A 14,463-nucleotide genomic window follows, 5' to 3' on the forward strand; every position below is an offset into this window, starting at 1 on the left:
TTCAATGGACTCTACCACAGACTCTAAAGAAAGAAGTAAATACTGTGGATTGTTTAAAATGATAACAAGTATAGAATTTGTGAGTAATTTAAATACAATGTCTGATGTTTTAGACGAAATAGAAGATTTATCAGAATATTTACAAAAACGTAGTATTACATTAGTAGATGCTGATAAATCTATAAGAACAACAATCCATGTATTAGATTCTATGGCAACCGATCCTAGTCCAAAATTAATTGACGCATTAAAAGAAATAAATAACAAAAATTCGTATAAAAATGTAACATTACACAGTGGCAATGTTTTTAAAATAAATTCTGCACAACTTTACAGAAGCCTAGCCAATAATTTAAAAACTCGAATAATGACATCCAGTTCATCGAATGTCAGTAACGAAAAACAACGCCAAGACAATGAAAAAACGTTTAAAAATTTACTTGATAACATTGAAACATTGATCCAAAAAATTGGCCACTATCAAATGATGGTTAAATAGAAAACATACAATTTGGTGACTGTAATATTCGTTGGAATACATTTCTTTGTATAGTGATCATACATCAAACAACAATAGCATCTATAGGTACAAAAAAATAACAAAATAAATTAAATTATTTGTACTGTTAAATCATTTAACAATTAACGTTGGCCATAAATGTCTCCAACTTTCTCTACATCCTTCGCCCAATTTGTTTGTGAATCATCGACAGCAAACTTTGCTTTTTGTGGAGATCTATAATATCGATAAGAACCAACAATATCTTTCTAAAAAAATAAGACAATTTTAAAGAATTTTCTTATTTATTTGAATTAATCAATATATATTATTGACTTCATGACAAAACTGCAAATCCTGATTTTTTCAATTATTTTTGGGGAAAACTAAAATTTCGCCTTAAGTTATGTATTAAAAACTTGACTAGTTTTTTTTTTTAAACGCAAGTTCTGTCATGTAGATGACAATAAAATAATATGCCTACCTTATAAAATTTATAAAATTTTCTATTTTTTTAAATAATTCTACCAGCTTTATTATTTCTACCAAAATAACGTATAACACCTTCTTCATGTTTACGCGTTTCCATAAATACTGCTTCTTCAATAGCTGTTACTTCAAGTTCTGTCGTACGATTATTTGGGTGATCATCCTCGACTATAATATGGGAAGTGCTAAGTTCATTCGCATCTACATGTAAATTCATACTTTCCACAGGAATCTTATCGTCACCACTCTCTTGTTTTACAGTAAACACACCACCTACTGACAATATATTTTCAATATCGATATCTTTAATTTGCGTTGTGGTAAATTCTATGTGTTTAATACGTACATCACCTGACATAATTTCTAATTAATATTTCGAATTCCATTATTATTATTGTCTAAACAATAATTACAAAATAATAAATTTTTGATAGAATGAATAAAATATCTTACTAAAATTCCTATAGTGTATTTTTTAGAGTTAATTGTTACATAAGTGACACTACGGGAAAAGCTCAATATATTATTGTTTTTACTAAGCACCTATCTCCTATAATTCATTGTTAAGTTTATAGTCTTAAAATTGTCTTAGAGTCAATTAATATTTACAATTTTAAATATAATATTTCACAGAAAATTATTCTATTTTTCCCAGCTTAATGCATTATTCATCCCGTTATGCAACATCAAATTTTAGTATAGTAAATTATATATTATGTTTAAGTAAATTTTTATCTTTTTGCATTTTCCAATATACTTTTTTGTATATATTTTAGTATTATTCGTTAAAAAAATATCTGAGCTAGATTGAACTAACTACATTACCATTTGTATTATGCATCTTATTTTCCGAAATACAGCATTTAAATAATGTTGCTAATCGACGAAAAAAACTCTTCACCATCATCGTAATAATGTTTTATACAATAAAATCAATGTATCAAAATCTTTCTTACAATATGTTTAATGATTATAATAATTATAATTAATTAAATATAATTAAAATAATTATCAGGTCCGCCTCGTCAATCAGTTGGCTGATCGGTCACTCCGCCCATACCGCCACCTATGGTCGACTAGAAACACTACACTGTCGTCGTTGTCGTCGTCGTCGAAACCGAAGGTTTGAGCAAGCATCCAGCATGTATTAATAATGCAGGTGAATGCACTCGTTAATGCAAATGCGATTATTAGCAGCGTATGTAAATATTAATATGTCATCGGCAAATAACTAGTTGTTGCATTTAGTATGTAAATTTCTAAGAATTATGATAATTATCAGTTATTCAATACAAGCACAAATAAAAATAGTTTTTCTTAACCAAAATTAAACAACAAACTAATTTATGTTTTATCGTAAACATCTGTGTATCAATATTAAGTATCACGTAGCAACTGAATTTTACTATTCTTATGATTAGAATACACTTGAAGAATAAATTAAAATATTATCAAACATAGAATTAAAAAAAAAGTTTTTTTTTGACATTTGAAAAAAGCCATATCATGATTGTTTAGTGAGGTCAAGTAAATTTCGATTTTTAATTTTAGTATTTGGTTTGTTACAAGATAAATATTTGGAAGTTCTTCAGTAATCAGATTTTTTACTGTACACTCTTATTACTTGAGCAATCCCTAATATACACTTTTTTTTTATAAAATAATCGAATAAAAATATTATTGTACTTCTTAAAATAACTCATCACTTATTTATTAAATAATATTTCACAAAATTGCTAAATAGTTTAAAATGTTTATCATTGTAATAGTACAGTAACACCCATAAGTGTTAATAGGGCGGCTAAGTCTTTAATTGCTGGAATAACCCAGAATAACTATACAAATTACACATACTATATTATGTTTGAAAAAGTAGTTTTAATATAACTCGTCTGAAAATGAATTTTTCTTCAAGTTGCACTAAGAATAACATTTATTATTTTTATTAAATATTTTTTTTTTAAATATAACCCTTTACATGCCCACAAGGGGGGATTTAAAATGACAACTTTTTCATCTTAACTTTTGAAAGTGTTTCGGAAATACTGACACTTTTATATATATCTTAAATAAAACTTATGTAATATACTTTATTATGGAAAAAAAAAAAATTTCAGACTTTATTTTGTCTTCACAGTGAAAATAGCTACCGTATGCAATTTTTGTGTTAAAATTCTTGATTTTATATTTTACATTTTTGACTTTATAATACTATAACTTTTTGAAAAATGTATAGATCATACGATTGTTTTAAAGAGAAATAATATTTATAAACCTCTTTCATTGTAATAAAAAGAAAAGTGAGGGGGATGGTAAAGTGGAAGTGTTATAGTTATATGGATATTATTAGATTCTTTCATATCATCTTAATCCTACCTCTCATCCACTCTATCCTATTTCATAATATTACATAAATATAGTGCATATCTTACGACTAGTATCCAGATGGACTCGTAAATAAATGAAAATCGTGATCTTCCTTGTTGATGTCGATATTTTAAGTTAATTTAAATAAATAAAAATACTGGTATGAGGGGCAACATTCTGAATTTAGTTTCTATGATTTGAATTAATAATTAGTATTATTGACTTATTGTAAAAACATTAATATGTAAGAGTAAGAGTATAGGGGAAATAATAAGTGAGAATGAGCTGGTGTGCTAATTTTCCTAGCCTTTTTATATTAAACTAGCAGGTAAGCTGATGAAGGGAGGCTAGTTTTTCTTAAGAATTTAACTATTTTATCCTGCCGTCTGTTCGGCGCCACAAATGTCTTATGGTAATTAAAAAGATTTACATTAATGTAAATATCGCTCCAAATAAGCGATACAATTGTAAAAAGTAATAAAATAATTAACGGTCAGAAAAGTATTAAAAATTGATAATTATTTATGTTGAAAAATTATTCATATGCGAATATGAATTTAAAATTTGATGGTAGTATCACAGACCGGACTACTTTACGTGATACATCTTAATCTATTGTTGATTGTCGATTCCAATTGAATTAGGCGATTCCATTTCCTTCTTACATGTTTGTTCGGTTCCGCGCTCGATGTCATAAAATTTATACCAATTACGGAAGCCAATTACGATATAACGTGGAACGCACTTACCGATAGGTATTAAAACAAAAGAGTGTTAGCAACGGCACACTTGGACAAAATCTTTGCATTTCGACCTATAAATAGTGAATCACTTTCATCTTTGCAACTTTTTTTGAATGTGTTTAAAGAAAATATTGAGGCAATCAAAATTTGAAGCGTAGACGACCTGTCTGGTTTTTTGCTTTTCTATATTGTTTCCGAGTACACGATAACACAACAAGACATCTATTTGAGAACAGTATATGACAATGGATTATTGCTACTATGGATCACTTGCTGAAGTTGGTTCAGCAACGTTGTAAAATTTTGAAAAATCTTTTTCAAAGGTTCAAATCTAGCCGCGTTGCGTTCGGTACAGAAAAATTCGCAGTCGCCGAAACATACAATAACCACCGTCGCGTCAAGTGTTGATCAAACAGGTGATACGCCGCCAAAATTTTCAGGAAATTCATATGTACAGAGTACCGTAGCATTGGGTACTGCTGCCGTGCGCAATAACACCTAAAAATGTTCGCGATAACACCGGCTCTTATCAGAGTGTGCGTGTGTTAATGGACAGTGGGTCCCAAATATCAGCAATTACGTCAGATTGTTTATCACATCTGGCTTACCGCATCGTAAATGCTTCTCCGAGATAGTCGGTGACGCAAAACCGTGTAACCAAACAAAGGGCAGTTCTAAATGCACGATATACCACACTATGCATTAGAACCAGTCTTTACTTGCAATGACTTATCACCGGGCGCTGCGTTCATACATTACTAATAAGAACACATAAACAAATTAATTAAAAAACATTTTATTTATCAAGTTATTAAGTTTTAATGTGTTAAAAATAATCCCTACAACATTCCAATTCAAAATGACATTTTTAACTTACCTTTTTGATCCTTAATAGTTGATTTTTATAAAAGTTTATAATTTCAAAATGTTGATCCTTTAAACACAATTTTGACTCAACTTGCAAGTTTAGAATTTATATCTTTAAATAGAAAATTTTATGTGGAATAAAATGTTTTATTTTTTAGATTAGTATGTGATCAGAAACTTATTTAATTACTATTAAAAGTATATTTATGAGGACAATTCAAATTTTCGTTAAAAATGTTTTATTGTAATAAATTACGATTCAATTTTTGTTTTAAATTGTATTTAGAGAGGTTCGACGATCAAATAGATAGTTTATTTAAATAAATAATAATAATAATTTAATTTACATGTAACTGTAGTTTATCAATTCTCAAGTTTACTTAAATTTTAGTTTAAAATCATTGAATTTCTTCGTACATTAATGATGGATATTATTCATTTAGTATCCTTTTTTCTTTACATTTATACAGAATGTATAAAAGAATAAAAAAAGGATACCGAAAAAAGTTAAAATAGACATTTAAAGAAATTTGAATAATTTTCCTTAACGAAAACTATTTTGTTTTATGAAAAGTTAACAATTTTTTTTTTATTAATTTTCTAATATTCTAGCAGCAGTAATACTCATTCAATAATATATTGGACACATTTTTTACTTAACAAAATGTTTTGTATATTGGTGTATTAAAATTAATGTATGGTAATAATAGTATTATTATTATATTTTTATACTACTGAATATAATTTCATATATTGATTAAGTTTAAAGTTGAAAATAACATAATAGAAAAAAAGTTTAACACTTGAATTTTAAATATGTTTAAAAAATTGTGATTTAAGCAAATAAACATTTTTTAAATGTGTATTTAAAACATGAAACTGACAAATGTTTTAATGTACACTAAATCTAAAAATCAACTTAATATTTATCATCTATCAAAGAAAAAAAAATGATGTGGTAGAGTTAATAATATAGTCAATTCTTTATGTGCATTGTTATTGCATAATAAATCACAAAAAAAATAGATATTATTTAAATAAAAATGATTATTAAAATAGCAGTATACATAACTATATCATCAATATTAAATTTTTTTAAAGCTGTTTTCATGTTAATAAATGTTAAAATATGTTCAAATGTGTTAACGTAAACTTAAATTATTTTTAGAAAAACTAACCTTAATAAAGTTGTTTAAAATAATTTTTATTTCATTTGGAAAACCAAGCAATATACTACTGTTTCTGTGGAAGACGTCGGTAATATGTTTATTTTTTCTATAAATTTATTTTTAATTTTTGCAATCGATTTTATGAATGCATCCAATTTAAAAGATGTCACTTTGATAAGTTTAAACGAACTATCAACTAAATACGAACGTTTCAAAAATTTACCATTGGGTAGTCATAATTACTATGCCGTTTATGAAGACAAAATGAAATTTACTGTAAAATGCCCTATACGTATTAATTTGAAACGTAAAGATGAATATATAACTTTCGATAGTCTGCATTTTACCGCTTTGTGTGATTTAGTTGAATATTCTATAATATCAAAACGATATAATATTGGTTACATTGTCACAACCAATATTATTGAAAGTACAGCTCTTACTATTATACATAGATTTAGCAAGTGGGCAGTTAAAATGAACATAAGACATTTAAAACTGACAGATGATATCTTAAGTCAATTTGAAGAATTACTGTATTCGATTAAAGTTGTATTTAATGATATTTTAATTCGGACAGCTCCTATTTATTGTATAACTAAGCAGTTTAACAAGCGTCGTCATATATATTCAAACAGAATGAACGGAGTATTCGACATAGATTTCATAAATGAAATGGAAAAATGTATGAAAGATATAGAAAATAAATTAGACTTTGGAGCAATCAAAACGTTTGAGAATTTCGAAGGACTAAGTCATAATGAACTCAAAAGATTAATACAACTTACCATTGATGATGGATTGAAGTATTTTCCTGCAATACGAAATCATAAAATTGAAGTTAAAATGTTCGTCCATTTAAACAAATGACCTTGAAAGTTTAAATTATTTTCGAACAATAAAACATGATATTTAACTTACCAAAAATTTAAACGAAAACCTCAAAAAAAAAAAAAACAAAATGAAAACAAAATAGATGAAATACTATTCGTACATAATATATGATAATTATTACATAAGTTTGTTTTTAATTTTATTTAAATTATTTTTAAAATTTTTATCTGTTCATTTCTTAAATTATTCAAAGCTGTTGTTTAGTTGATTTTTGTTTATACAAACTATGAATTATTTGATAGACATTTATACTATGTTAGAATTTGATTTATCGCAGTAGCCATATTATAAGAATTGATCACTTGTGGTTAATATTATTTAAAATTAAACATCAATTCAAAATATTAAATTTAAAAATATAAAAATATATTTAATTCAAAAAGCTACAAAAATTGTGTTATGGTCTGACCGTTCGGTTATTTGCCTAGTGTTAACTTAATTTAACTTGTTTTTTTATTTAATGAAGTCCCTTTAATTTTCCCTAACATTAATCTCTATTTCTCGCGTATTACATTTTAATGGACGCATGTATTTTGTATTACTTTAAAAAAATATAAAATGCATAAAGGGAATTGCATTCAAAAATCATCTACCCCAAATTTATAAGGCATGGGCAACGGACTTGTAAATGTCATCTCAGTTATGAATGTGTAGAAGCTTTCGTGGATTGTTGTATTGCTTTAATTGTTCACTGATGTATCCACGTTTTCAGTTACGAGCTGACGTTTCGGACTCGTCTCCAACGAGACTCTGCGAGTCCATCTTAATCTCAGTTAATTATGGTTATGTGACAACTTGTCATGAGAATTTTGTATACATCAATTCCATAATATTCTTCTCTCGGACATTCTTTCTAATACTTCCTCGTTTGTTACCATGCCCGTCCAACTTATTTTGAGCATTCTTCTGAAACACCACATCTCGAAAGCTTCTATTCTTCTTCGCTCTTCTTTGGCAATCGTCCACGTATCGCTGCCATACAGCATTATACTCCATACGTATGTCTTCAGGAGATATATTCTGGTACGTATGCTAATATTTTTTGAAGTAAAAAGTCCTCTCTTTTTGTTAAATGCTATCTTAGCTTAGATAGCATAGTCGCTTTACTATTTCTTTTTTACTTCTGCCATCTTTACTTACTATGCTTCCCAAGTATGCGAACTCTTCTACTTGCTTTATTTCTTGGTTATTTTGCAGATGTATTCTTGTCGTAATATTATTGCTCCTGCTGCATACGAGAACTTTGGTCTTTTTCATATTTATTTTCATGTTTAATTTCTATTTTTCTTTTAAAGAAAAAGTTGGGTTTTCAAAAAATCCTACTGTGGTCTGACAATATATTGTCTCGTTCAGTAGATTGGCGATTCTTGTTTTTCATTTTTTTTTCTATATGGCGCCATGAATGGGATAGGGTTAGTATCTGTTATACTCAAAATTCAATTTCAACGTGTATCCTTACATGTTACTCATTTTTTTTTATTTTTTATAATCGTATTAACGTTATTACATTTTTACGTTTAAAAGGATTTGATACATAATTCACAACCATAAGCAGTTTTCACTGTACGGAAGGAACTAGTTCTATGAACGAATTCATAAAAAAATAACAATCTTATGAATCAGTTCTTTTTCGTGTAAAAAGAAATTTTTTCTCGTTCTTTTAATTATAAATTGATTAATACCTGGATACAACATTGTACATTGTTTAAAATTAAACCATAATATGTAAACCAATTCGGTTTTAAAATCGACGATTATCACGCACAATAATTAATTTATTATTTCTGCTATTAACAAAAGGTTTCCAAAATTATAGAATGATAAATAAATTCAGACCAGTCAAATTGATCTAAAAATAATTTTATTAGTTCAATTTTCCGTAGAATTGGGGATTTTGAAGTAATGGCGCTATCTACTATTATACATGTAACTTCTCGATTACCCTACTACGTTTTAAAAATGTTGTATTCTGAAAACACGTACGTCACTAGAGCTCACTGTTGGCCCAATATTCTCCTTTCTACGGAATTTCAACAAAAAAACTGTATCGCACTCCTGTTCTTGTTGTTATGTCTAGTACATTTTATCTCAGTTCGTGTATAAGCCTAACATCCTTATCGATGTCGTTCATGCAATGATATTATCTACTTAAATCTATGATCATTTAACAACAATTGTATTGATATAATATCAAAAAATGTTGGCAATAACACTGCTTTGAATGAAAAAAACCCCTACCCAATTTTAAATGATTCTTATGAAAAATAACCCTTTAAATCCAAATGTCTTCCATTTCTCCCCATCACCGATTATTTTTTGTAAAAGCTACCCCTTTTATCTTATTTATACATTTATTGAGATAAATTTTTTTTGGGAAGAGTTGCCAAAATGGCTGATGGGCTACGTCGTAAAAAAATTATCACTAATTTGGTTATTATAGAACCAGAGTCAGTAATAATCTATTTAAATAGATCATGATTTATTTTAACCTGTATACCCTGATAATTATAAATAAAAAATCCATCACACCAATCGTTTAACAATGTATAATAGTAAACTTGTGTTGATTATAAGAGTATGTGTCTATTATTAAACATGAATTATTCTATTTCTATCATATCAACAAATTAAAAATAGGGGTTTCCATTAAGAAAATTAAAATTTAGGGATATTAACCCTGAAGGAATAAAAAAAATGTATTAAACTACATGTTATTGTAGAGATTTTTACAATAATCAATATTTTCTTTCATAAAAATTACAAATGTTCAATAGTTTCTAAGAAAATAAGTGTCTTATCCTTAATGAAACATTCTATACATGAACTCCTAGCAACATAAACACGTGCTTTTAAAATTGTTAAGAATTATTTTATTATAAAATATGAATTATATTATTTAATATAATTCATATAGTTGTATTATACATAGTGTGATTTATTAAGTGTACTACACCACATTTTTTGTTAAATAATAATAATTTCATACAAATTTAGAGATTTAATTAATTTAATAATAACCGTAGTAAATATCAAGTTTCTTGAGAGAAAAAATTATTCATAAGGATAGATATTAGGGGTAACATTCAAAAAATTCATTTATATAATTCTGATAAAGAATATTTTATTAGGATATTTGAAAAAAAGTTAACTAAGAGGAAAATAAATAGAAATTTATTCATTTTAAATGAGTTGTGAAAAAGCGGATTTCTATTAGATAGAGGAATTAAAAAATTATTATTTAAAAAAAAATTAAATTTTTTAGTTATGAACGAGGCACGGAACTAAATTCCTTTTTCAAAGTAAGCGCTAAATACTGCCAACATAATAATCATTGATAGTTTTTATGTAATAACGAAATAATCATTATCCAAAACTTTTTTGAAGGCATCTACAATATAATATGTTCGAAATCATTGTACACCAATATTATATTATTTATTAATAATTTGAGAATAAGAATAAAAATGAGACATAATTTATTATTAGATAATAATATATGAATTATTGTTGAAGCAATGTTACAAAATACTATAGACTTTTGTTACCAAAATTTTGCTCTAACGAGGTATTTAAAACTATATGGAACCGTGAAATTGCCACCAATTCATAAAATAATGTGATAGCGCACAGCTGAAACTATTGCAAGAACATCACATGTATTACTCTTATTGTGCATAAAACATGATCAAATAAGTAATCTATTGGGATCCATTGGGCTCGACTAAAAAAATATCACCTAGGGGACTAAAATGTGTTCAATGGTATCCTTTGAAAACCATTATTAAATATTTACCTACTCAAAGAATGTGTTCCTTGTGTAGGTATTATCATCAACAGTAGTTTCCCAGTAAATGCTTCCCCGTAGACCAATTATAAACGAATAAAATATAGATAAGCGATGATGATACATAATTCTTTGGATTAATTAAATTTAATTTCAGTATTAACAATATACAAGATAATTAGTATAAAAATATGTAGAAGATAATTTAGAAATGTATTTCTAAGGTGTTTCAAAGTGCTCATAGGAGGTGTTATATTTGAAATATGTTATTGATACACATATTATCATAAGCGTAAATAGGAGGGTGTTTTGGCTACTTAGCCCCTTAAGATACATTAGCATTCTCAAGTAGATTTCACTATTCTTTTAAACATTTGTAATGAAAAATAATTCATCATACGAATATACGAGTATAAATAATTTAATATTAATTCGCATGTCCAATTAATAATTTTAATCAATTAACAATTAATGTTTAATAGTTATTATAAAAAAGTGACGTAATATATTGTGTATAAGTAATCTAAATCTGGTCGACTAAATTTTTATTTTGAAATATAATTGGTGTCTCAAGTATAAATAATACATTTTTAAAATGTTTATTAAATTATAATTATGAATAACATCAAATTATTGTTGGAAAGTATTTTATAACTAGTTGACCGCCAGTTTTATTTCGCAAAATAAATTTAATCATACATTTCGAAGAATAAAAATATACTTTATCTCTCAGTGTCATCGTAAATTTTGGATGTTAATGACAAAAGGGCTGGTAATGAATCTATACTTAATTTTGAAAAAATAACTACATAGTAGAGTATTTAACTCATAAAATTTACCAATAACAATTAACTGACACATGAGAGTATTGTTATCAAATTTGAATTAGTAACCTATATTTAACTAATGATAATGGTAAACAGTAATATGATCTTTAGTCGTAGAAAATATTAACAGCGACTTCTAAGTTTAAAACGCTGTGAAGACTATTTGGGAGTTAGCTACGCAATCCGAATTTTGATCTTAGAACCGGTTGGGGTAGAGAACCAAACACGAATAGCCGTCGGAAACTTTATTTTTCAATATCAATGCACATAAATCGTTAGGAGTTAAATTATAATAAAACACTGTAATTTAACCAAAGTCTTAATATAATTAATTCCTACTAATCTCATTTCACTGACTCTGAGTTAAGATAAAGCGCTTTAGTGTGCGTGTAAATGTTTATTGCTATAGCCTACAATGAATTGTTCACAACGCATTAAACAACAACGACAATGATGGCATTAAACGAAGGGGTGCACGGTTAGTTTATTAGCATGGACTGTAAAGTTGCCAAAACTTTGCCAAAAGTTGAAATTAGGTGTAAAAAAATGCGAATTTCATCACATACAGATCCCTAACAATAAATCTCTGTTGAATTACGGTAAAAACGATGACTTTTACTACCGTACAATCTATCTACCTACCTTGGCTAATCGTTTGATTTATGTGTAAATGATTTGCTATCAAGGGACCATAGCAAAAAAAGAAAAGATTACAGTTTTGTACATTCGGGTCAGGTAAAAAATGTATAATTATCTTAAGATATAGTCATTTACAGGAGTAGAAATAACATTGATGTGTTAATTCGCCAAATTTTAGATTCGCGGAAAAGAAAAAAAATCATCAGTTGCAGTTATTACATTCTCACACCATTAAATTTTTTTGCGATTCTATGACCTTTTTAATGTTAATCAACGGAATTTATCACATTCTTAAGCGAAAAAATTGGTAAAAACTTTTTAGATGCCGGTAGTTCGTAAAAACTTTTTTTTAAAATAAAAATATACCGACTAATATAATAACTACAGTGTTTTTCTCTGTCGTAGTAAATGATACTATTGCACGAGACGTAATATAAAAAATGCGGAAAGTGCACATTCTTACATCTCCTATTTTATGACTATGAGCAATTTCAAGGATATGACGTCCAAGAGTTAACGGTGAAAAATTTATAATTCACTATTACTAAAGTACAATACGCTGTTAATGGGAAACTTTTTCCGGCGCATAAACTGAAAATAGTTTGGAAAATATGACAGCCATTGAAGTTTAAACATATTTGACGGGCACTCGGTGGTAGCCTTGTCGCACGTCTATTGAATGCAGTGGCATTATGTCGATAATAACTTACGGTTGGGTTGATTAGATAATTTCGTCTGCAGCTCGAAAACATTGTGCACGAACAGGTAACTAATGGATATTACTCGCATAAAATAATTGTTTTATGAATATTCATAGTGCGAAGGTTTAACGAGCTATAATAGCGTCGAGACCGAATATTTACAATAGGTCTCCTCGTATGAGTATTCCAGTCCCGTTAAATGTCTGTATTCCACATATGTGCAGCATTACATAAAATACTATACGGTTTTCAATTGGTCGTTGGCTTCCGGTGAATAATATCGGCAAAGATTTACATTGGTGACGTTTATTTAATAAATTGCAGATGACAAAACGTGCATAGGAGGTGTAAGTTCTGCGATTGTTTAACCACTTGGTACTTGTCACAGGCGGTGGTAAAATTAATTTGAAAACCAACATTAAATACCGACAGCTCATATATAATACGTATCAAAGTATCTATTATTTGAACGTCAAGACATTTCCGTTTACCTCATTGTCTATTTGCCGTTCATTCGCCGTGTTCGTATTATAAGTAAAGACTTATTGTAGCACACGCATTTAAACCTCAGACAAAACGACGTCACTTGGTCGGACACAATGGAACTCCGACTTTTTCCAACACACGTGCACGCGCTCTAGATCATCCGGATTTGGAGGAGGACAAAGAAAATGACTAGTGTCGTAGAACTTCATATGATGCTCGTGTTTTTACTGGACCGGTTTCGGGGGTCCACTATATTATTATGATTTTAATGCGGCAATATTAACAAAAACCTGTTGAAAAGTAAAAGCTAGATTACATTGTGTGTAAATGTTTAGTTGCAACCAAATGATAATTGGACACGCGTTCACTACAGATCGAAGTCCAATAAAATTTTGAACCTGGCAAATTTTTTCATCAGCTATAATTACACATAAAAAACCTGTTGAACGCCTCAGAAGAATGCTATAAAATTTGTAATTTTCTACTTAAACGACTAAATGATTTCATACTAGACAACGAAATAACCAACTGCTTTATGTCTTGTGTATAACTAACAAACTGTAACCACAAATACTAAAGTAGTTTTCATAGGTTCAGTCTACAGTAATAATTAAATACAACACTTCATCCTCACCTAAGTATTGAATTTTTTTATTTATATTGACCCTTCGGTTTGTTGTAATAGGCAGCCATCACGTGCAGTATTATTTTCTCCTCGATCAACACAATAATAAAAGTATATAACGTTCGGAGGTATGCTGAATTTGAAGTGTATTCCTCGACATTAAGTTGGGATTACGATGTAATTGAAGAGGGTTAAGTGTCGACCGTCGAGTATTCTTATATAAAGCGTTAATAAATATATGCCCAAATACACCCCTAGTAGTGGGTACTAGCTGTTCCAAACATACATAGAATAAATTCAATTCATCAATTGTCAAGCAATAGTAAGTTTTTGTTTATAAAAAATAACAAATCTCTGAGAAACATACGGTTTT

At 28.0% G+C, this 14,463-nt stretch overlaps 1 protein-coding gene across 1 annotated transcript; it reads right to left on the minus strand.

The window, feature by feature from the left end:
• Positions 1 to 649: 649 nt before the first annotated feature.
• LOC126904378 (uncharacterized) lies at positions 650 to 2,253 on the minus strand. Its single transcript, XM_050683376.1, has 2 exons — positions 1,028 to 2,253; positions 650 to 768 (listed from the first exon to the last, which is right to left on the minus strand). The coding sequence occupies exons 1-2, from the start codon at positions 1,344 to 1,346 to the stop codon at positions 737 to 739; spliced, it is 351 nt and encodes a 116-aa protein (XP_050539333.1). The 5' UTR covers positions 1,347 to 2,253; the 3' UTR covers positions 650 to 736.
• Between the last annotated feature and the right edge of the window lie 12,210 nt (positions 2,254 to 14,463).

This window comes from Daktulosphaira vitifoliae, unplaced genomic scaffold, assembly GCF_025091365.1.
Source record: "Daktulosphaira vitifoliae isolate Bord-2020 unplaced genomic scaffold, ASM2509136v1 Scaffold_4, whole genome shotgun sequence".
In the NCBI taxonomy this organism is placed as follows: domain Eukaryota; kingdom Metazoa; phylum Arthropoda; class Insecta; order Hemiptera; family Phylloxeridae; genus Daktulosphaira; species Daktulosphaira vitifoliae.